The following is a 22879-nucleotide window of genomic DNA, read 5'->3' as shown; positions in this document are numbered from 1 at the left end:
TAATCCTGACTGCTTGGCAAATATCTGGCCATGCATAATTTCATTTCTTTCAATTCCACCTCATTTGAATTATTGGTAATTTGTGATGTGTTTTTAAAAAACGGAATATTCTATTTCAACCAGTCTTTAAAATGAGGCAGGGGCTAAACTATCCAGGTACTCGAAGCCATCAAAATATCTGAGGTGTGTGGTCTTCGTTCAGACAGTATTGAAAGGATGCTGTCTCTTTCGCTCCTCTACGGCTCCTACATAAATATTTAAGCGGTGCTTCGAGCTTGGTGGCTGTGTAGGTAATAAATATTCCAGTGCCTTTTGCGGTTCGATGAGAAAAACAAAATTTTATAGTTTTAAATATAATTTATTATTCAATACACTTATTGCAACGAGATTCCAATTTATGAATTCCCTCCCTGAAGTGAGAATCTGGAAGAGCTGCAAAATACGCGTCCACAGCTGTTACGACCTCCCCATTTAATGAAAAGCTCATTTCACGCATGCATTTTTTTAGGTCTGCAAACTGGTGGAAGTCGCTGGGGGCCAAATCTAGTCCATACTCCCACAATCCATACTTTAATTCATGGATTTTAGCCATTGTCAAAATGCTCTTGCGACGCGGCGCATTGTCCTGATGAAAAATAATATTTTTCTGGGTCTTCTTTCGCGAAGTTTTTCCATCAACTGGTCTAAAAGTTTACAAAAATATTCAGAGCTTATTGAATTATAAGTATTTCAACTAAACCACTGACAAAATTCCTTTCGCATCTCAACAAACTGGTGCCAACAACTTCTTCGATGATTTCTGGACACGAACGCGTTTCGGAGGCATAGAACCAGGTTCACGTCGCTCTTTAATCTTGGTCTGATTTTGGATTGTGACTCCCCACCCGGCATCACAATGGGCTATGAGCCTGAGTGTGCCCCACAGAACAACTGCTTCCACCTAACCTAACCTAATCTAGGATTGTGATGATAGACCAAAGTATTATCCATAGTTATGAATCGATGCACATAACCCAGTTTATCTTTTCGTGCTCTAAATTTAGCTGAGAAAGTCGCGCTCGAATGTGTTTTTGTGCCATTATGGGCGGAATGCGGCACCCATTGTGAGTTAAAGTATTGCTTGCACTGCCCAGCGAGCTGCCTTGTACTTTTACTAAATCTCTTTCGGTCACTCGAGGATTTTCCAGTACGATTTCTTGTATTTTTCTATGATCTCTGGAGTTGTTGTTGTTTTTGGACGTCGCTGACGTGGATCGTCTTCAAGGCTTGTACGACCACGTTTAAATTCAGCAACTTATCGTTTTACTGCACTCATTGATGGCGAAAGGTCCTTACACATTTTCAACATTCGTTCATAAATTTCCTTTGCTTTTGAAGCTTCCAAAAATAAAAATTTAATCACTGATCGTGCATTTTTCCATTGTAGATAAAACTGTCACGGGTCGGTATAAAATGGCTTGTAAAGAAAAAATGAATTAATAGGTTGAAATGAAACTTCACATACGTTCTTATGATGAGTGTACTCGTACCAACGTAGTAATACAAGTTTAGGATAGTAGCAAAGCCATCTCTTATCGAAGCGCGAAACATATTTAAGGGGTACTCAGAAGTCCGAAAAAATTATGATTTTCAATAATTTTTTTATGCTAGTCAGTTGCTTGGTTTCAAAGTAAATGTTTTTTGTACAGTGTGTGATGCTAACATCAATAGTATTTCTTCATCGCCTTTGATAAACACTGCATAGGAAATAAATCGACGCTTCACATTAGCTTTCCGACTATCAGGAAAAGGATTGAAGGCAATGCAGCTTTTTTGTGGTGTGATGGATTTAGCACCATCACAAACAAGATTTAATTCAATTATGAAAAATATAGAAAAAGCTTCAGCAAGCGGTGCCAAAGCATCTATAAAAGTTTCTGCTGAAGAAGAACTTCAAGAATTTGCCAATCAAGAAAAATTACAATTACCTACGGATGGAATTATTATATCCGGAGATGGCACCTGGAGGAAGAGAGGTGTTTCTTTCTTTTACGGAGTCACAACATTAATTAGTTATTTCTCGGGAAAAGTTGTCGACTATTTGGTAAAGAGCCGATATTGCAAGTATGAACATTGGGTATGAATCGTGGTTATGAAATTATCATGAAAATTGTGCAGCAAACCACTCTAGCTCTGGGAAAATGGAGCCAAATAGTGCTGTGGAACTGTTTGAGAGATCATTAGAAAACTATGGGGTTAAATATGAATATTACATAGGTGACGGTGATACAAACAGTCTTTTTGTAGTACGAGGGGTGCCTTTTATATGTCGGTATTAGAGAACAAAAACAAATTTTAATAATCGAAAATCACTTTATTGTTTTTCAAAATATTCTCCATGAAGATCTATACACTTTTGTATGCGTTTGAACCAATTGTCGAAGCACTTTTGCCACTCTGAATGGGGCACCTCCAAAACATGCATTCTGAATGCCGCAACCGCTTTTCAGGTATCGAAAAACATTGACCTCTCAGTTTGTTTTCTACGTACGGGAATAAAAAGAAGTCATTCGGTGCCAAGTCAGGACTATACGGCGGATGACCCATTAATTCGATGTTTTGGGTGCTCAAAAATGCAGTTGTTTGAGCCGATGTGTGAGAGTTCGCATTGTCCTGGTGAAGAGTGATCCGTCTTTGGCGATTGGTTTTCCTAATTTCTTCGAAGACAACTAGCAAACAAATGGTTGTGTACCACTCAGAATTTACTGTTCTGCGTTGTTCTAGTGGTACGGTTGCGACATGTCCAGTTTTTCTGAAAAAACAGGCGACCATTTGCTTGGAAGTGCTTCGTGCGCGAACAACTTTTGTTGGATTTGGGTCATGTTGAAACACCCATACAGTCGACTGCTGCTTACTTTCGGGCTCATACGCGTAAATCCATAATTCATCACCTGTCACGATGTCATAGACGTGTTTCGAAGCCCCGCGATCGTATTTTTTGAGCATTTCCTTCGACCAATCGACACGAGCCTTTTTTTGAGCGGTTGACAAATTGTGTGGGATCCAACGCGAACAAATTTTTTTGACAGTCAAATGTTTATGCAATATTGAATGTATGCTGGTCCCACTAATGCCTAAGATTGACTCAATCTCACCATAGGTCACATGACGATTTTGCAATATCAGTTCGCGCACAGCATCAATGGTTTTCGGAACAACAACTGATTTTGGATGACCTTCACGGAATTCGTCTTGGAGTGAACTACGACCACGATTGAATTCACCATACCATCGATAAACACTCGTCCTTGATGGAGCTTTATCGCTAAAAAATGAATTAAGTTCATCCATGCAATGTTGCTGAGTTAATCCACGTCGAAAGTTGTAAAAAATAATTGCACGAAAATGTTCCCGATTTAATTCCATTTTTGGACCGAGATGAATCTTTTAAGTTACTGCAAACAACACAAATAGCGCTGGTATTTCAAAACGTTCTGAGTACGTAAAAGCCAAAAAATGTCAAACTTTGCGATCAGTCAGTTGCCAGATTGCAACACCAGGGTTGTCAAATCTCGAAACATAAAAGGCACGAATGCTCAGCCGCATCAAGACTGGGAAGTAAAGAAGAAAGAATGCGGGGGTCATGTTCAAAAACGTATGGGTAAGCATCTTCGCCAAGTCGTCAATGACGGTAAAAAATCGACGTCAATCACGAAAGAAGAAGAAGAGAAACCAACTACTTCGAAGGAAAATTCATCGAATCAAATTAATCGAATTAGTTTGGGAGGAAAAGAAAAATTTAGTCGCCAAACTAGTAGATCAGCTAGCCATTTATTACGGTTTGACAATTAGAGATAATATAAACTCACTGCTAAATATGAAAACTGCCATGTGGGCGACATTCTAACATAAATCATCAACGTACGAAAAACCTCAGCTTTTTCTTTGTCCACCTGGAGAAGAAAGTTGGTGAGATTGGCAGAGAGCAAAAGCTAAAGGTACATTTAATAAATACAGGCACAAAATCCCTTTACCTGGAATTATACTGCAGGCAATAAAACCCATCTATAAATCATGAAAGGACTTCTAAAACTTCGTTAGGTTATCTTCGCCCCAAATAGGGTAATTCTCACAAACAAGGAAATTTTGTTCAATCTCCAATTAATTTTTAGCTCACCAACCAAGCGTGCAACCCAAGTAATGGTACAAGGATTAAAATTTCCTTTGTATTATTATTTATACCATAGATTATGTATAGATGTGAGCTCTGATATCACCTTGAAACTTTTCAGGTAGTGGACCCAGCAAATGCTGAGTTGTTGATAAAAATACCGAATCGGAAAGGTTGTGCTCTAGGTCACACAAACTGCCACAGGTGGCGTTTTTCGGGCGCACAGTATGAATACATACCTACCTCTTGATTCAATGAAAGTTATTCCTAAGTGTGCAAGTACAAGGTGAAGTACAAAATAAACAAGACTGAGCTAAATTAGAAACGGCAGGAGCTTTATTCTGATAACTTCGACTTTATTTATTTAAAATAGTCCCCTCTGGCCTCGATGTAGTGTTTTGTGCGATCTAAAACCTTTTGGAAAGAAGGCCATTGGTCGGAATGTCCTTCAGGTTGTCGGTACAAGCCTTTTGGGTGGTCTCTACCGACGCAAAACGTTTTCCTTTCATGGCCAAATGCAATTTTTTGAATAGGTGAAAGTCACAGTGAGCCATATCAGGCCAATAAGGTGAGTGATTGATGGCTAAAATGCGATTTCTATTCAAAAAATCTGTCACAAGAGTGGATCGATGAGATGGTGCATTATCATGCAATTAGGGCTAGCTGCCTCCTTCGCGGTATTCAGGACGAGTTCGACGAATACTCGTACGATGCAACAAACGCTTCAAAAGACCAAGATAGAAATTTGCATTGTCGGTTTGGGCCATTGACACGAACTCCTTGAGGACAATTCCCTTGGAATCGTAACAACAAATGCGATTTTTTGGGTGGTGGCTCGTCTGGGGCATTCCATTCGGCACTTTGACACTTAGTTTCAGGTTCATGTTGGAAAATCCAGTTTCCATCACCAGTTAGAATATTGTAAAGGAAGTTCACGTCTTTTCTCGCCTCTTTAATGAGGTCTTTCGGATGTTGAATTCTGAGCAATTTTTGGTCCCCAGTTAACTTGTGCGAAATGAAACGGGCACAGACCTTTCGTAAGCCCAACTGATCAGTTAAAATGCGATAAATCGATGTTTTAGAGATATTCAACTCAGATTCTATGAATTTCAACGATGAATTCGGTTAATTTTTGATTAATTTACGAACAATTTCGATGGATTTTTCGGTGATTACTGATTTTGGGCTTCTGTATGTTCATTTTCATTTATGTCCTCACAACCATCTCTGAAACGTGTCTCCATGAACTCTGGCACGAGATAGACAATCATCGCCATAAACTTTTTTCATAAATTCAAATGTATCGGTAAATGTTTTACCGATTTTCAAATAATTTGATATTAGATCTTTGTTCGAAACTCATTTTTGTACCGATGACACAAACATACTGACACTTTGGAGGCAATGACTTCGCTTCCACTGAACCGAATGCCACCAAGCTTTCACTGGAAGTCAGCTAGGGATGTAATTTTCCACGCACTAACTTATTAAAAAGATGGCGCCATCAAAAACATTTTTATGACGTCAGTCTTGTTTATTTTGTACTTCACTTTGTAGATATATATATGTATGTATGTATATGTATGTGTGTATGTATCGATATGAATACCAATCTGTTCCTTATTTTGTTCACTCAGATAAATGATTAAGCGCATCGGAATGTGGGCAAAGTACTCGGCCCATATGGCCTGTAGAGCAAGAATTTCACTTAACATTAAGAAAATCAAAAATCAAGTTACCTAAAATCTCCCGCCAAAAATAAAATTAAATTTATTTGTTTATTAGATTCTTAAATATGAATATTTTATTCGCACACGAATTAGTGAATTTAAATAATTTGCTTGTAATTTATTTAAATGAGCGGCATTTACATGTGTGGAAAACCTAAAATTCTATACCTATGTATGTAAATGTGTGTAATAAATTCATACTTTCAACAAATTTTAAAAAATTAAACATTTTGAAATAAAAAATTAAAACATTTGAAAATTCAATTCTTGCCAAGATCCTTGAAAATACCGGCTTTTTCACACTTGTCTAACTCGCAGGTAAATCACCTGAAAACGCGCTTAGATACATACAAGTATTATATATGTAGTGTAAATACATACGAGGTGTAGCTATTAAGTAATACGGCAGTACCTCTCGCTTCTGTAAATGTCAATATAGCCTTCGGCGGCATTACAGTTGATTCTTTGTCTCATCTAAGGCGTGTAGAGCGTAACAATAGAGCAGTGAGTTGTTCTGTAAATCGGACGGAACTTTGAGAAACAACTACGGAAACTGCTGCACGAAATAACTCTAAGAAGGAAGAAAATAACTCTAAGAAAAAAAATTTGCGAAATGTATAGGGTGGGCCTTTGCTTTTTGAATTGGCTATAAAAAAAAAATTAATCAATATTTTTTCAATTTTTTTTTTTATTTTGAAGATTGAACATTGTCATTTATGAATGAAAAATAATATCGTTCAAATGACTGCCACGACTGGCTTTACAGTTGGCCATTCGATCAACAAAATTTTTAAGCACATTTTCGATTGTTTGGGCTCCAATTTCATGAATGGCAACTTCGATTTCGTGTTTTAAAGCATCAATCGCCTCTGGATGGTTCGCATGGCATTTGTCCTTAACGGCTCTCCACAAAAAGTAGTCCAACGGGCTTAAATCACAGCCCATTTTCGAAAAAAAACGGCCTATAATGCCGCCAGACCCAAAACCGCCCTAAACAGTGACTCGTTGTGGATGCATTTGCTTCTCTACAGTAACGTGTGGATTTTCTGAGCCCCAAATCCGACAATTTTGCTTATTGACGTGTGGCCCACCCTTTAGAAGGACAAGTCAGAACTCTTCACCAACACGAAGCACTGGCTTATTCTGCTTAATATGGCTTATTCTGAAAAAAGGTTTCAGGCCAAGCGCGTTCTCTTAAAGTTAGGCCATTCACCGGTTATCGAGCCGTGTGACTTCTCTAGTGGAATATATTGAATTAATTAACTATAGTAAAGGGACTAATGCACAATTTTCGAATTTTTTTTTTTATTTAAATATCTTTTTGACGTGATAACGTCTTATAATTCGATTTAGCCGGCTGCACGCGCGAAAAAATGTGTCGTTACCTTGCTCATTTGCCGTTACCTTGCTCATTTATCGTTACCTTACTCATTTGTCGTTACCTTGCTCATTTGCCGTTACCTTGCTCATTGTCGTTACCTTGAATGAAGTGCAAGCGAAAGCGCGGTACGAACGACAAAGCAAACGAACGGCAACGTTCGACATCTTGCTCTCTCCTACTTAAGTGAGCGTATATATGTATGTATATGCGCATATGTACATATATAAATTCACGTATTTGTATTTGCATATGCCTTCTTATTGATTATTTTTAATTTGATTCACTTGAAGAATTTAAAATAAAACCAAGTTTGTTACTAATACCTGTTGTTTTAATGCTATTATTATTATTATATATGAAGGAAAAAATGTATGGTAATATTTACCATATACCTTATAAGATATGCTGTATACTAATATATGTATATAAACATGCATATACATATACAATTTCGCGCAATTTTCAAAAAGAACAAATCCTTATGTAAAGATGCATACAAGGCATATGGACATATCAAATATACGAATCTATTCCGTACGCAAGCAAATGTAAGCTAATGTGCTTGAACTGCAAGCGAGAGCGCGGAACGAACGACAAAGAGCACAATCGGCCCCCGCGTTCGGCAACGTTCGACATCTGGCTCTGTCCTACTTGAGTGAGCATATATATGTATGTATATGCGCATTTGTATATAAATTCACATACTTGTATTTGCATATGCCTTCTTCATGTGTGCATGGTAATGAACCAATTCTCTGTTGAGAATAGGACGATGATAGGAAAAGTAGGAAATGAAAGGGAGTGTTTCGAGTGTAAAGTGTCTTGAAAAAGGCAAATCGATGATGTTGCCTCTTAGTGTTGTTGACTTATTAACGTTTGATGCACAATCGAAATTGAAGATATCTTTCATGAATTTGATAAATGTTTCGTCATTTTCCACGTTTGTGTAAATGTAACTTGACCTATTCCATTGCAATTCCATTTACCTCCTCCTCTATATCCATGCAAAATATCTATCAAACAAATAAAATTAAAATTTTGTTTTGAAAATTGCAACCATTCCATCAATATTTTCTTATGACGTTGTCACGTGAAACTATCGTCAGTAAACCGACTTTACAGACAACCTCTTTTTTTTATGTAAATACAGTTCCATCTCCTACAAAAAAGACATAAATTCAAGCTGCAAACTAACTTAGTGAAAATTAAAAAATAACTAAAAGAATTTTCATCAAAACCTCAATTTTTTTAATAAAAGCGTTTCGACATATTTTGAACCTTTGTGAAAATGAAATTTTTTTTTTCTCAAATATTAAAATTGTTTAACAAAATTTTTGAGAAAGAACTGCGGTATTCATATTTATAGTTGTTTAGATTTTGGTCCATTAAAGCCCATGTAGCACAAGCCTCGAATTTGAAAATTTTTTTACTGGAGGTGTTTGGTGTGTTTTCCACGTAGCGAATGTATGAAACCTTTTTATGCACAACATCGTCAGCGATGGTAAAAAATCAACGCGAATTTTGAGCTCTTTGAAACTTGCACTTTATTGGACCAAAATTTAATGGGCTTTAAAACTGCATACTGCAATTTTTTTTTTTATATTAATTGTTTTAAATATTTGAAACACTGGAAAAAAAGTTTTTCTAAAAAATTTGAAATTTTGAAAAAAAGTCGAAAAATGCTTATTAAAAAATTTGAAATTTTCCAAAAACATTTTCTAAAAATTTTCATTAAATAATTTGGAAATTCGAGAAACAAAAATTAAAAATCAAAAATAAAAATTCATAAAATTTTAATTGAAACTTGAAACTTGCACTTTATTGCACCAAACTGTAATGGGGCTTAAAACTGCAAGCTGCAATTTTTTCTAACAATTGTATTAAATATTTGAAATTTTCCAAAAAAAAAATTTTTATATTTTTATTCAAAAATTTGCAAATTTGATAAACAAACAATTTGTTTTAATTAAAAAAAACTAAAAAAAAATGTTAATTGAAACTTGCACTTAATTGCATCCAAATTTAATGCGCTTTAAAACTGCATCCTGCAATTTTTTCCAACAAATCTTTTTTGGAAAATTCCAAATTTTTATTTAGCGTTTTTAGACATTTTTTTTTCAAAATTTAAAATTTTTTACAGAAACTTGTTTGGAAACGAATAAAATTTGTATTAATTTCATGTATTTTTTTAATAAAAAAAATTGTATTATTTGTATATATATTCTTTAACTTTTTATTAAAAAAAAACATATAAAATGAAAAGTTTTAATATTTTTAATATACGAAAAGTTTCAAACTTAAGTTTATGTTTTATTTATACTTATTGTAGGAGTATTGTCATAAAAAGCTGTTAAAAATAATTAAAAAAATAATTAAAAAACAAATAAACTGTCGTAAATCGTCAATAAGACCTGCTATAGTTATTTAATTTAATAAAATTCTAAATAAAAAGTTTGAATTACTTTGTTTTTATGTAAATTTCCACAAAGTCTAAAACTTAGATTTATACGGTTTTTGTGGGAGAATGAAACATTTTTTCATAAAAATGTCACTAAAATGAAATGAGAAATAAATACATTTTTTAAACTGGTCAACAGTGTAGGCGTTAAAACGCACAGCACTGCAATTGTTTTAAGCAGTGTTTGTATTACCTACTTCGACGCAATATCAACGAAAAAAATTCTCTGAACTGCTCTCACTAGTGCTCTAAATTTGAACGGATGAGTAGTGGTAGTACATAGTTATATTTTCAATTAGGAACCGCAAAAACGCATACAAAATGCATTTAACAAAACAAGAGCGAACAGAACCTAAAATAATAGCTATGGGCGCAGTAGCAGAGCAACAGAAGCAACAGCAGCAGCGGTAGCTGGAGTACACATAAATAATTTCGCAAGTAGCGATCCGGCCGATTTCAAGTTCCTTACTATTACTGTAACTATGGAGAGCACGTAAATTTCTGTTTTGACTATGGCTCTGAGCTACTAGCAGTAGCGAAACATAGCTTGGAGGGGAGCAAATTAGTCGATTACGCGCTTTGCGCTACCTGCTTCACTACTCATCTGTTCAGGTTCAGAGTAGTCGTGAGAGCAAAAATGAGATCAAACAAATTGCGAAACAATTCTAATGCCTGTTTTGAAGTTAAGGCAAAGGAAGCCCTGCCCGAAAAAAGATTCCCATGCGGCGTAGTCGAACTGTAGATGATAATAAGTAAATATGTGGGAGATTTAAATAAAATATTGCACAGCACCCGTGTCCGTACTTAATAGTGCCACCTCGTATGTGTATTTTTTATTATATTTAACTAAAAATTAGTGCTAATAGATGCTTCTTAGCGGCAGACGTGACGCTTGGCTGTTAACGCGAGCAGAACGTAAACAAATGCGTCACCCTTTTTGTGGTGAATAATGAAGAAACCGGTACGATGAGCATCAAGCATTAAGATCAATTTTTTTATTTTTTTTTCATACTAATCATAGCGAATATTTATTCTACATTCCTACACATTTCGGTCGCTTGATAAAAAGTACGATGTTGAAGTGTTTACGTAGTGGAAGTAAATACCTTTGCTATGACTTAAATTACCTAGTAGAAGCACTTTGCGAATAATATACAGAGGACCATAGAATTACTAGCCATATCAAAACAAATATAATGCATCGCCTTGGGTTTCCCAAATTTGAAGTATTATTGCTCTTAGAGTTCCATTTAGCATTTTGCGTGTTTTCCCCCGAAAAGCGTTCTTGTCGATTGAATATTAATTAAAACCCCTTTGCAAATTTTCGGGTCTATGGTACAATCAAATTTGCTCTATAGAAAAATTTGCTAAACATATATGAACTTATCACGCTTGCTATATTAATTGTCTGTGTAAGCCGATTACTTGGCTCTGTATAAATGAGTGGATGCACTTTTGCGCTTGCACTTGTGAATAAAATACTTAAGTTTGTAGATGTGTGTGTACGCGTATGCAGTAGCTACTTTATGCCCCCCTGCTAGTAATGCATAATTATCGCATATGGCTATGAGCTCACAAGTATTTAACAAAATAATTAACAAGTTTTATTTGCAACAGCATCGAGCAGAAAATTCCCGCAATAAAATTACGAACGAAAAATAAAATTCTAGTGGCTCTCGTAAATGAGTGCACTGTTTTACGAGTGGGCAAGCAGGCTTTCAATAATGAAGTATCGGCAACATTATTCTTGTGATGTTTATCGAGCGCTTGGTAATGATGTTGTTGATGTCGGCAATCGACACTCATTCCATGCAATTACCAGTACGGTTAACAAGAGGCGGAAATAGCTGGAAATGGCTGGAAATAGAGCATTTTTCATTACGCGACTAAAAATGTTTAGCAATTTTACAATTTCTTTTTTAAAATTGTTTTCTTTAACGGTGTTGCATTAAATCCACAAAAAAATGTGCATTCGTTCTATGGAGGAATGGAAACATTCGTTCTATGAAAAAAGTAATATCAAAACGAATTTTGAGCCACTTGAAGCCTGCACTTTATTATACTAAATTTTATACGCTATAACACTACATACACAAACATTTTCTACAAATTCGAAAATAATGTGAATTTTTAATGGAAACTGGATTAACATTTAGGAAGGAGTACCACTACAACTGTCTTTATGGGGTGAAATTTATGGGGTGAGCTAGAAGACGCACGTCGAGCAGAAGGTCGCTCGAATACTAAAAGTCTTCTGGCAATGTAAGAGAATCTTTGGCAAGACATGGGGCATAAGACCGGCGATAGCACACTGGTTGTACATATCACCCTGAATAGAGTCATTATTACATATGCCACTGTAGCCTGGTGGAAGTCTACTATGGTTAATTCCAGAGTAAACCCCTAAACAGGCTACCGCGAAGTGTGTGCTTGGGTATCACAGGTGCTATGAGTACTTAATGTCATCCTGAACTTGCAAGCTCTAGAACTTCAAATCTAAAAGAGGAAGCGATGAAGGCGGCGTTCAGATTTAAGTCAAACGGAGTCTGGGGAAATGAAGTAAACACTGCTCACTGTCAGATTTGCCACCAGTTTCGGTAGGAAGTATGATGTTTGATCCCAGATAGAGATCAATGGTTAAGTCTAGAGAACCTACTAACGGATTTCAGCAAACACTCTACACTGACAGATCCAAAATCACTGATTGGATTGGATCTGGATGGCACTTAAGCGAAGACACTAGGTACTCCTACACTGCAGGACAATTAGCTACGGTGCTTTTAACGGAAATCTATGCCATCTTGAAGGTACCATACTGGCTAATTGAGAAAAAGTGGCGGGGAATGACAATGTGACAGTCAAGATGCACTGAAAGCCCTTGCTAACCCACGCTGCTCTTCGAAGTTAGTTGGTGAATGTAAGACCAAACTAAACAGTGTTGCAAAGCACAATAAAGTTTGTCTTATTTGGGTGCCTGGATATTGTGGTATTGCAGGGAACGAGTTGGCTGGCAAACTAGCTAATGAAGGCTCTGCAAGTATGGCACTAGGCCCTGAACCTTTTCTAGGTGTCAATTCCGCATCGATTGGCGACTTTGCTCTTAAGACTTATCATAGTAGGAAGGATCTGTTAGTACTGGTGGGTGTTATCACAGGGAACAATCATTGACGACCCAATATGCTTATCCTGCCGGAACAATGAGGATACTGCATATCATTTTCCCTGTAGCTGTTTGGCATTTTCTAGAATCCGGATCTCATAATATTCATCAATGAATCCAAAAGATTTGCGGATGAGTGACCTCATACTAAAATTTTTCAGTCTTACCATCCGTATGGTATCTATCCTGCCTCACTATTCTTTTTACTATTAATATGTATATCCGGATGTAATGCAATGATCTTCCTGACTGAGTGCTTGGACTTGTCCATCACCCCACAAATCTACATCTATATCTAATCTTAGACATTTTTTCTAACAGTTGATACTTGGATTTATGTGGATTTTGCTAAGGATTGAAATATATTTTTATAAAAATAAACAAAATTAATTTAAAAAAAAAACCTGTCAACACGTGACCTTACTTATCTACTCAGTTTGTCAGAGTGGTACTTCAACCTTTTCACCTACCTGCTCACTTAATCATTCATTTTAGTTTCTTATATATGTATGTAAATGAACGCTGTAGTTTGAGCCATGGACCCCTCAATAGAAAAATCAGTAATTTTGTATGCTTTTCTATGTCTGGCTCCCTTTTTTCATACGCTTGCTGAGTAACAAACAACAATTTTGTTTGTTTGCTGTCAGAGTATTTTCATATTTATAATTACCAAATTTTTTACATCTAAAATAATGTCTTTTGTCGCTCCAAATCAAATTCATGCCTATGAAACTAACGAGAAGTGATTAAAATACAAGGGGGCGGAAAATTAATCCTCAATCTATTGTAGTTTTTGAATAACTTTATTACTAAATAAAAAAAGATGATTTTGAATGATGGAAACCTTTAGCTATTGCTTAATTTTTCGTGCAAGAGGAGGAATTCTTAAGGAGTTAGGTGGTTGAAAGAAAGAAGATTTTGACTATTTTTTTTAGTACATACAATCATATATTTTATTTAAACAATGCACTATATCTAAGATACATAGATAAACAGTATTTCGTGAAATTTTTATTTAAAAATTTCGAAAACTCAGCCGTTGGAACCTCATCTTCCTTGACGTCTAAAAAAAAAAGCTCTTGCCGTGGACAGCATAACTCATTTGTTGGTTCATCTAGAACCAAAAACCAAACGGATTTCGTTAGTACATGGATAAATCTCGTTGTTGTACGAAGGAAAAAAAAAACAAAATTTGAATTTTTGACAGGCTTTAAACCAAAAAACACATTTTTTAGTGAAATTTTCGACATACATTGGCTCAAAAAAAATAGTTGTCATTAGAAAAAAAATTAATCCTTCATTCAATAACTAGATATTATATCAAAGATTTGTACAATATTTGAACTAAATCGCTTGATAACTTTTCGAGATATCGTGTCCACCGACTTAAAAAATGGAGTTTTGAAGCGCTCAACTGGCGTGGCCTAATGGGCGGAACTTCTGAAGGGTCTATCTCTTAGAATTTTATTCGGATCGACTTAAAATTTTAGGAGAGTATTTTAAACATGTTGTACTATTTAATGAGACAAAAAAAATCGATTTTTTGAAGTTTTCAAACCCACTTAACCCCTTAACGTTAATGCGAGACCCCTTAAGAATGCATTAGCTGGCAGGATTGCCAGCACAGTTTGTAACTTGGGTGCCACCGAAAACATCCAGCACGTCATAGGCATCTGTCCATTTAAAAAAAGAACATCAAAACTAACTTAATACTTAAATAAAACAAAATTATTTGGAGTGATAGAAATCTTTATTTTTACCCTTACGGGCTCCACTGCTTGTATGCTACAGCGCCATTTTGCAAAATTGGTTAATCGTACGATAGGCTGATTAATTAAGAGATAATTTCATATAAGAATCAATCGTAAAGTAGTCAGAGATGGAGCAGCAGGTATGCTTTGTTTTCAAAAACTGTGAAAATTCTGTTTTTCAGAATTATTTTCATTTTAACACTAGAACTAGCAACAGTTGTTATAATTATTCATTTTTCTATCAAACTAGTCACTTTGACCGCCGCGAAAATTAGTTGGGAAAATATAAAAATTAAAAGAATAGCTTTAAATAAAATAAAATAAAATAAAATAAAATATATTTCCTTCTAATATTGCTGGCATGGGCTGAAAAGTCACAGGCCTAACAAAGAAAACACGTTTTTGTTTTTGTCTAAAATCAGCTTTATTCATCAACGTAATTTCCATCAAGAGCAACGCAATCATTTCAGCGCCACTCTCACATTGCAATATCACTTTGGTAGGACGATTTAACTTTTGCCTCAAAATCCTCAAAGGCTTCATTTTCAGCGATAACCTCTTCATTCGAGTGAATTTCTTACAGGCGCTCATTTTTTTTAAGCCTGCGAACAGCTAGTAGTCGTAGCTGGGAGCCAAATCTGGCGAATACGGTGGATGTGGGAGCAATTCGAAGTTCAATTCATATAGTTTTGCCATTGTTTTGATTGACTTGAGATACGGGGCGTTGCTTGATGAATGAAACAAAACAGTGGGTAAACGCGATACCCACTTTGAACTAAGTTTTCTCATGGTTAAATGCTCAGGCAATATAAAGCCAATACTTTTTTTTTATATCTTTACGATGTCAGCTAACTCACGCAAATTCATTTTTCCATCATTCAAAATGGTTTTGTGGATTTTTTAAGATGTTTTCAGGTGGACGTCCACTGCACTCATTTGGGCGTCCACTGCGTTGTGATTACCAATAAAAAGGCATTACTTAAAGTGCGCTTCATTGTATTTCGTTTTGTATATCCTGCAAGTCCAGTTAATCCTTCGAAAATAGTATTTCTGGATCTCCATCCTGGAATCGTTCCCTACTTTTATGCTAATTCAGTTAGTTTCGTCAACAACAATTTCATTTTCCTGACGGCCACTCTCATCCGAAGATCACGACAATCTTCCCGATCTATTAGCTGTCTGAGGAAATACGCTCTTCCTACATTTCTGATTTATCGTCAGAAACAAGTGCAAGTCCATTTTCAGTATCAAAATCACCTTCGCCAATATCGGAAACATTTTTCCTTGTATTTTTTATGCTCTCTAAAAGTATGGATAATTTCAGACATCTCGGCATTTTTAGGGTAAAATTTTATAAATGGATAAAAATATTCGCTTATTATAACAAAAATTTACACAATTTACTTTAATTTTAAAATGAAAGAAATATATTCAACTACACTTCCCTCAATCGCTCGTATTTCGACTGTATACAACAACTGCCAATAAGGAAATGACTGAGTGCTGTGTGGATTTCAAATATACAAGAAATACAAATAAGAAAATATAAATGCGTCACAAAATGATAAACTCTGAAAATGTGGAGAAAAACTGCAATTACATTTTCTAGGACTTTTGATTCGCCGTCGACGTAATGGCCGCTTGAAATAGTTCCTGGGAAGTTTTTAAATTTATTTTCATATTCATATCTCATACGGCGGCCCCCGTAGCCGAATGGGTTGGTGTGTGACGACTCTTAGAAATTTACAGAGAGAACGTAGGTTCGAATCTCGGTGGAGCACCAAAATTAAGAAAAAGTTTTTTTCTAACAGCGGTCACCCCTAGCGTATTTCTGCCATGGAAAAGCTCCACATAAAAAATATTTGCCATTCGGAGTCGGCTTGACTGTAGGCCCCTCCATTTGTGTGGAACAACATCAAGACGCACGCCACAAATTGGAGGAGGAGCTTGGCCAAACACCCAAAAAGAGTGTACGCGCCAATTATATAAAGGGTGATTAAATTTCAAGGGCCGATGTTGAATGTGAACCACACCTAAACGTCAAGTTTCTTTCTACATTTCATTTAATATTTTTCAATTTCGGACTTACTCAATTTGAACTATGGAAAGATACACAATCGAGCAATGCGTTAAAGTTATTCAGGCTTATTATGAAAACGGGCGTTCAAATCAAAATGCATATCGCGCACTTCGTGATTTTTTCGGTCAATTTAATCGTCCAAATGAGCGTACAATCGGAAAAATTGTGCAAAAGTTTGAGCAAACTGGGTCTGTAGGAGATGTGAAAACACCAGTGCATGCTCGTACAGCTCGAACTGCAGAAAATATTGAAGACCCGTCCACCGCAACTCGTCGTCGTGCCCAACAATTGGATCTCTCACGCTCGTCATTGATGAACATTATGCATAAAGACTTGCATTTACAATCTTACGAGGTGCAATTGACTCAAGAACTAAAACTTCTTGAGCATTTCAAGTGTCGTCAATTGTCAGAATGGTGGCAGGAAATGGCAATAGTGAATGACCATTTTTCGAAGAAAATCGTCTTCAGTGATGAGGCACATTTTCACCTCAGTGGATTCGTGAATAAGCAGAATTACCGCGAGTGATTGCCGAGAAAGCAATGCACCCACAAAGAGTGACGGTTTGGTGCGGTTTATGGGTCGGCGGCATTATTGGGCCGTATTTTTTCCAAAATGAGGCCGAACAGGCAGTTACTGTGAATAGTATTCGCTATCGTGAGGGGATAACGAACTTTTTATGGCCGGAATTGGAAGATATGGATGTGGACGATATGTGGTTTCAGCAGGACGGTGCCACTTGTCACACAGCTAACGAAACCAGGGCTCTTTTGCGCGAAAAACTTGATGGCCGAATAATCTCACGTCGCGATTGGCCGCCAAGACCTTGTGATTTGAAACCGTTGGACTTGGGGTTATTTGAAAGAAAATGTATACGTCGATAAGCCAGTAACAATTCAAGAGCTAAAGGATGAGATAATTCGGCACACTAACGGCATAGAACCTCAATTATGCCCCAGCGTCATCGAAAATTTGGACCATCGGATGGAGGTGTGCCGCCGAGGCCGAGGCGGCCATTTGGCCGATATTTTGTTCGACGCGTAATTGAACCATACCAGTATTGTCATAATAAAGAAAAATGATAATAATTTGCAAAAAAAATTGTATTTTATTCAAAATCAACACCGGCCCTTGAAACTTAACCACCCTCTATACGTATATACCGAATATGTTAAAAATAAGGAGCGGTCAATTTCACCGGTTGGAATATATGTTTACAGGTATAGTATGTTTATATATATTATGTATATAGTATGTATATATATAAGTGATGCTTTCCATTTCAATTCAACCGGGCTATTCGGGTCATGTTCTTCGATTTCGATGTAACTCAAATATGTTGCTCTCTGGTCTAAATAATGAGACACGTATTTTTTTCATTCTATAAGATTTGCTAAATAAAAAATTTTCAGCTACCTTTTTGCAATTGGTTCTAAATGAAGTCGCTCGTGCAAGTAATGACGATCATTTTGAACCCAGAATTATTAAAATCGGTTCATTTAAAAAAAAATGTTTCTTATATAATTAGAAAAAATCGATTTTGAGCCGAAAAACAAAATTGCCGATAAATCTTGAAAAAAAAATTTTCGGGCGAACAAAAAAATACGTGTCTCATTATTTAGACCAGAGAGCAACATATTTGAGTTACATCGAAATCGAAGAACATGACCCGAATAGCCCGGTTGAATTGAAATGGAAAGCAACAAGTATGTTTTAAATACGGAAGTCAAAATAATCTTCATCGTAAAATTTAGAGAGAAAATCTTGCGAGCAATTCACACAACCGGCTATTTTGAGCGGTCGGTAGTTCTAGTGTTAAAATTTAGTTTAGTTCTTTCCAAATTTGTAATTTGCTCTTGAATTGTCTGTTTTGGGGTTTCGTAAGCGTTGGGTAAACCCGAATTCTAAACAAACGATGACTAGAATAGTAGAATGAGAAATGTAAATATTGCAAATATTGAAAATAAATTCCATTGCCTATACGCCTGCGCCGAGTCAACTTAATATTAACCACCAAAATGTGGCAGTTTTTTTATATATATTTTTTAGTTTATTGTTTTTTAGTTTTCCATATAAAAAGTAAATATTTTTGTTTAGCATTGATTAGAAAACACGACGGTTTTTTTCTTACCCGTTTTTTGGGGAGATTTCCCCATCGATTAATCACGATCGTTTATATTATATTTTGCGATCAACAGACATGCGTGCTGGTAGTGGAGCATATAAATATGTATGAATGCGTGTAGTTGTTTGTGCTTGCTGCTACTCTTTGCCATTTTGATCTCCATTCCTTTGCGGTTTGCTGTGGTAGTATTAGTAGTAGTGAAATACTTTCTTGCCGTTGGTGATCGCCAGTCAGCGAGCACTTTTTGTTTTTTGCCGAACACAGGGTGATGCATTTCTCCATGCTGACTGTGCGTGTGTACTGAGCACGCGTGTGTTGTTGTTGATCCATATGTGCGTCGAAATATTACGCGAAGTAGTATTGGCATAGATCGCAAAATCTTCTCACCATAGTGGCCGCCAGCGTTTGTGTTTAATTCGGCCAGCGACTTCGCTTGAGTATAAATTTCCGCATAGCTTTGACTTGGCATTAGTGTGAATTGGAAAGACATCGACCCGCGTTCGTAACTTAAACGTATCACTATTTTTTTTAAGAAATATCCTTCAGACAAGAGTTTAATATCATGAAAGTTTTATTAGTTTTGGCGCTTTTGATCGCGGCTGCTACGGCGATGCCGCAATTCGGTGGCTTTGGCGGTCGTCCAGGAGGCTTTGGAGGCTTTGGCGGTCCAGGTGGCTATGGAGGCTTTGGCTTTCCAGGTGGCTTTGGAGGCTTTGGCGGTCGACCAGGAGGCTTTGGCGGTGGCCCAGGAGGCTTTGGTGGTGTTCCAGGAGGCTTTGGCGGTGGTTATGGTGGTCCGGGCTTTGGTGGGCTTGCGTTCGGTCGCTAAGTGCTGCCAGCGAGGCGAACGTAGTTTAAAAAATTATTTGTTAACTAATTTAGATAAGATGTAAGGTGTATGCCTAAGTGTTGCGCTGGTGTAAAAGTGCCATTTCTTTTTTATACTATTTTCAATAAAAGTTAAGTGGAAATATATAAATAAAACCTTGTTGTGTGTTTCATTTAACTTGAAAGCCATTGAAGAGGTATTTAAACAAATGTTTCTAATCAAATTGAAATCAAATTCACGCTTTTATCTTTAAGTGTCGCGACAACAGATGCCTATTTTGCAATTATTCAGAAATATTCAGATTTGAAATACTTAAAAATGTGGAAAGAATATTATAAATGTGCAGATTGCAACTAAAACACAGAAGAGCACTTCTTTAGTTATGGATTATGGATTAAAAAATATAAAAAAATAATTCGCGCGTACACTTTTGTTTGACGTTTGGCCGAGCTCCTCCTCCCATTTGTTGCAGACGTCTGGATGTTGTTCCAAAAATGAGGGAATCTACAGTTTTAAGCCGACTCCGAATGGCGAAAGGTTTTCAGTTACAGTTAGAAGCTTTTTGATGACAGAAATACACTCTGAGATTTGCCATTGCCTGCCGAGTGGCGATCACTATTAGAAAAAGTTTTTCCTATTATTTGATGCTCATGAACGGAGATTCGACTCCCGAATCGTAGCTGCGCTCCAATCCATTCGACTACAACCGCCGTTTATGGATTGGTAGAGTTTTTTGTGCCCTCTCTCTTTCTCTCTCTCAGTTTCTTAATTTTGTAAGTTACTTCCACTTAAGTCATCGTTTCTGATTTCAGTTCCCTATGGCAGATCAACGCAAATATTTAGACTAAATAACAAGAATAATCACTGAACTATTGCTAAACATGTCGACGGCTTTCATCGGTCTAGACCTGTTTAGATTTATGCGAGGGTCGTTTGAAATACAAGGTTTGGCCATCCGACGCAAAATGGTGAGAGTCACTTTGGCTGTTACGTCACGGGAGTTTTGCTAGCGGAATTGTGCTCATTTATTTCATATCTACAATGATTTGACAATTAGCTTTTCAACTGATGAAAACACGAAGCCACTTGTGGCCATTTTCACTGCTATGTCTGCATTTATTTGCGAGCCTCGAGGACACCCGAAGTTTATGGAAAAAAAGGATTTAGATGGCAAAAAGGTAAATATGGCTCAAATCAGTTGTAAGTTAGAATCAAAAAACTGTCAACAAGATAATGGAAAGTTGGATTGGTGAGATATGCTGCTAAGAGGATAGTAGAGTCATTATAACTTTATTTACAACTAAAGGAAATGTTGGTAGATAAACGATAAAACCAGGTGTGGCTATTAAATAAGAGAAAAGGAGACTGTCGGTTTGAAGCATGATGGAAAAATAATGAGATGGCGCATATTGTGGTCCCCTTACTTTGCTCTCAGCGAATTTGACAAATCACGTAACTCGGATTTTAGCACCAGTATGGCCAGATTACCATTTTCGTAACTTGATTTAGCATTTTTTTTGTTATTTAAACTCAGAGTTTTAGTTCTTTCTTCATGATATTTTTCTAGACTGTTCTAATTAAAATGTAATGTTTATAATTTTATAAAATACTAGCGGACCCTCTGCCTGCTTCGCTAGGCATATCAGAATTAGAAATGAATAATTAACACTCGACTTAAATTCACGCTATGTGTATTTATTCTTTTTTACAATATAAAATGAATGTTAATTTTAAACTTAAACTAACACAAAGCCTTTTCGTAAACTACATTTTTTGTTTTGCTCTGAGTTGTGGTATAAATAAACAGAACTGATGGCTTTCCTACGCGTGAACATGATACATATAATTGTCCGTGGGAGAAGCATGGATATTCTAAGTCAATTCCGCATAATTCCAGCGATTGTCCTTGTGCTTTGTTTATTGTCATTGCAAATGCAAGACGTAGTGGAAATTGCAATCTTTTGAAGTCAAAAGCTAAATCTGGTGGAATCAGCGGAATACGCGGAATCAAAACGTCTTCACCTTTGAATTTTCTTTTAAAATTGTTGCTTTAATACGATTCTTCTTGACCTTTTTGACTGCTTATCTTGTTCCGTTACACAATCGTGGCTGATTTAAATTTCTAAGCAAAATAATTGGTGCACCAACTTTCAATTGTAAGCGATGAGCCGGCAGTCCAGGTAAGTCCAAGGAATTTAAAAATTCTGTTGGATAATTTACAGCGTCATCTTGATTTATAACTGTATCAATTGATTTAAATGTTACAATCTCACCAGGCACATCATTTAAAATATTCGCATTCAATTGACCAACATCCTTATTTTTCGCAGCCAGTATTGCCTTTCAGCTAACCAATTGTGATTTTGATAATTTTGCGCAATATTTGGAAAAACACTTGAAACTAATTGTTGTTTTGTGTGTGCGAAATTACAAAAATTATGTGGCAAAGTGATTAAGCCAGTAGCAGCATCAATAGGAATTTGTCCATTTCCTATCTTCAGAAGTTGTCTTGAAAATTCGTCAGCCGATGCATAATTTTGCAAATAAACTCGCAGATTTATTTTCAAAGTCAAAGTTTTTACGTGTCTCCATAAATGGATGTCTTTAAACATGCTTTTAATTCATCTGCTGGTGTTGAACGGGGAATTACTCGCAAAGTTTGACGAAAATCACCAGGCAATAATATTAAAGCGCCACCAAATATTTCTTGATTATTACGTAAACCTTTCAAAGTTCTATCCAATGCTTCCACTGATTTTTTATGTGCCACTGTACATTCATCCCACACAATTAATTTGCATTGTTGCAAAACTCTTCCCATTCCAGAATTTTTTGAAATGTTACATGTTGGATTTTCATTACTTTGCATATTGAATGGTAATTTAAGTGCGGAATGCGCTGTACGGCCACCATTTAATAATGTAGCAGCTATTCCAGACGATGCAAGCGCTAATGCTATATTGTTTGGTGATCTTACAGTCGCTAATAACAACGAAATCAAAAACGTTTTACCGGCGCATCTAAAAAAACATTCCTCCACTTTTGTTTTGTATAGCTTGCATCATAGTGTCATATGCATGTTTTTGTTCTATATTCAATTTCGGCAGATTCAAATTTATAAATGTGTTAAGATCATTTATATCGTATTGTTGTTCACGTTGTATATCTTGATTAAATACGTCATGCATTGCTCGATTAGGAGGTGGTAAACCTAA

At 36.2% G+C, this 22879-nt stretch overlaps 1 protein-coding gene and 1 long non-coding RNA gene across 2 annotated transcripts in view; both read left to right on the top strand.

The window, feature by feature from the left end:
* Positions 1-22879, top strand: part of LOC128864527 (uncharacterized) — a 54894-nt gene that overhangs the window by 27156 nt on the left and 4859 nt on the right. The gene's annotated exons all lie outside the window — the stretch shown is intronic.
* LOC128864526 (uncharacterized) lies at positions 19297-19798 on the top strand. Its single transcript, XM_054104227.1, has one exon. The coding sequence runs from the start codon at positions 19398-19400 to the stop codon at positions 19662-19664; it is 267 nt and encodes an 88-aa protein (XP_053960202.1). The 5' UTR covers positions 19297-19397; the 3' UTR covers positions 19665-19798.

Source organism: Anastrepha ludens, chromosome 5 (assembly GCF_028408465.1).
Source record: "Anastrepha ludens isolate Willacy chromosome 5, idAnaLude1.1, whole genome shotgun sequence".
NCBI lineage: Eukaryota > Metazoa > Arthropoda > Insecta > Diptera > Tephritidae > Anastrepha > Anastrepha ludens.
Note: the sequence above shows the minus strand (reverse complement) of the source record. Positions and strands in the feature narration are given on the sequence as shown.

Excerpts from the sequence above, each read along its gene's own strand:
- LOC128864526 (XM_054104227.1), top strand. The coding sequence starts at position 19,398 with ATGAAAGTTTTATTAGTTTTGGCGCTTTTGATCGCGGCTGCTACGGCG.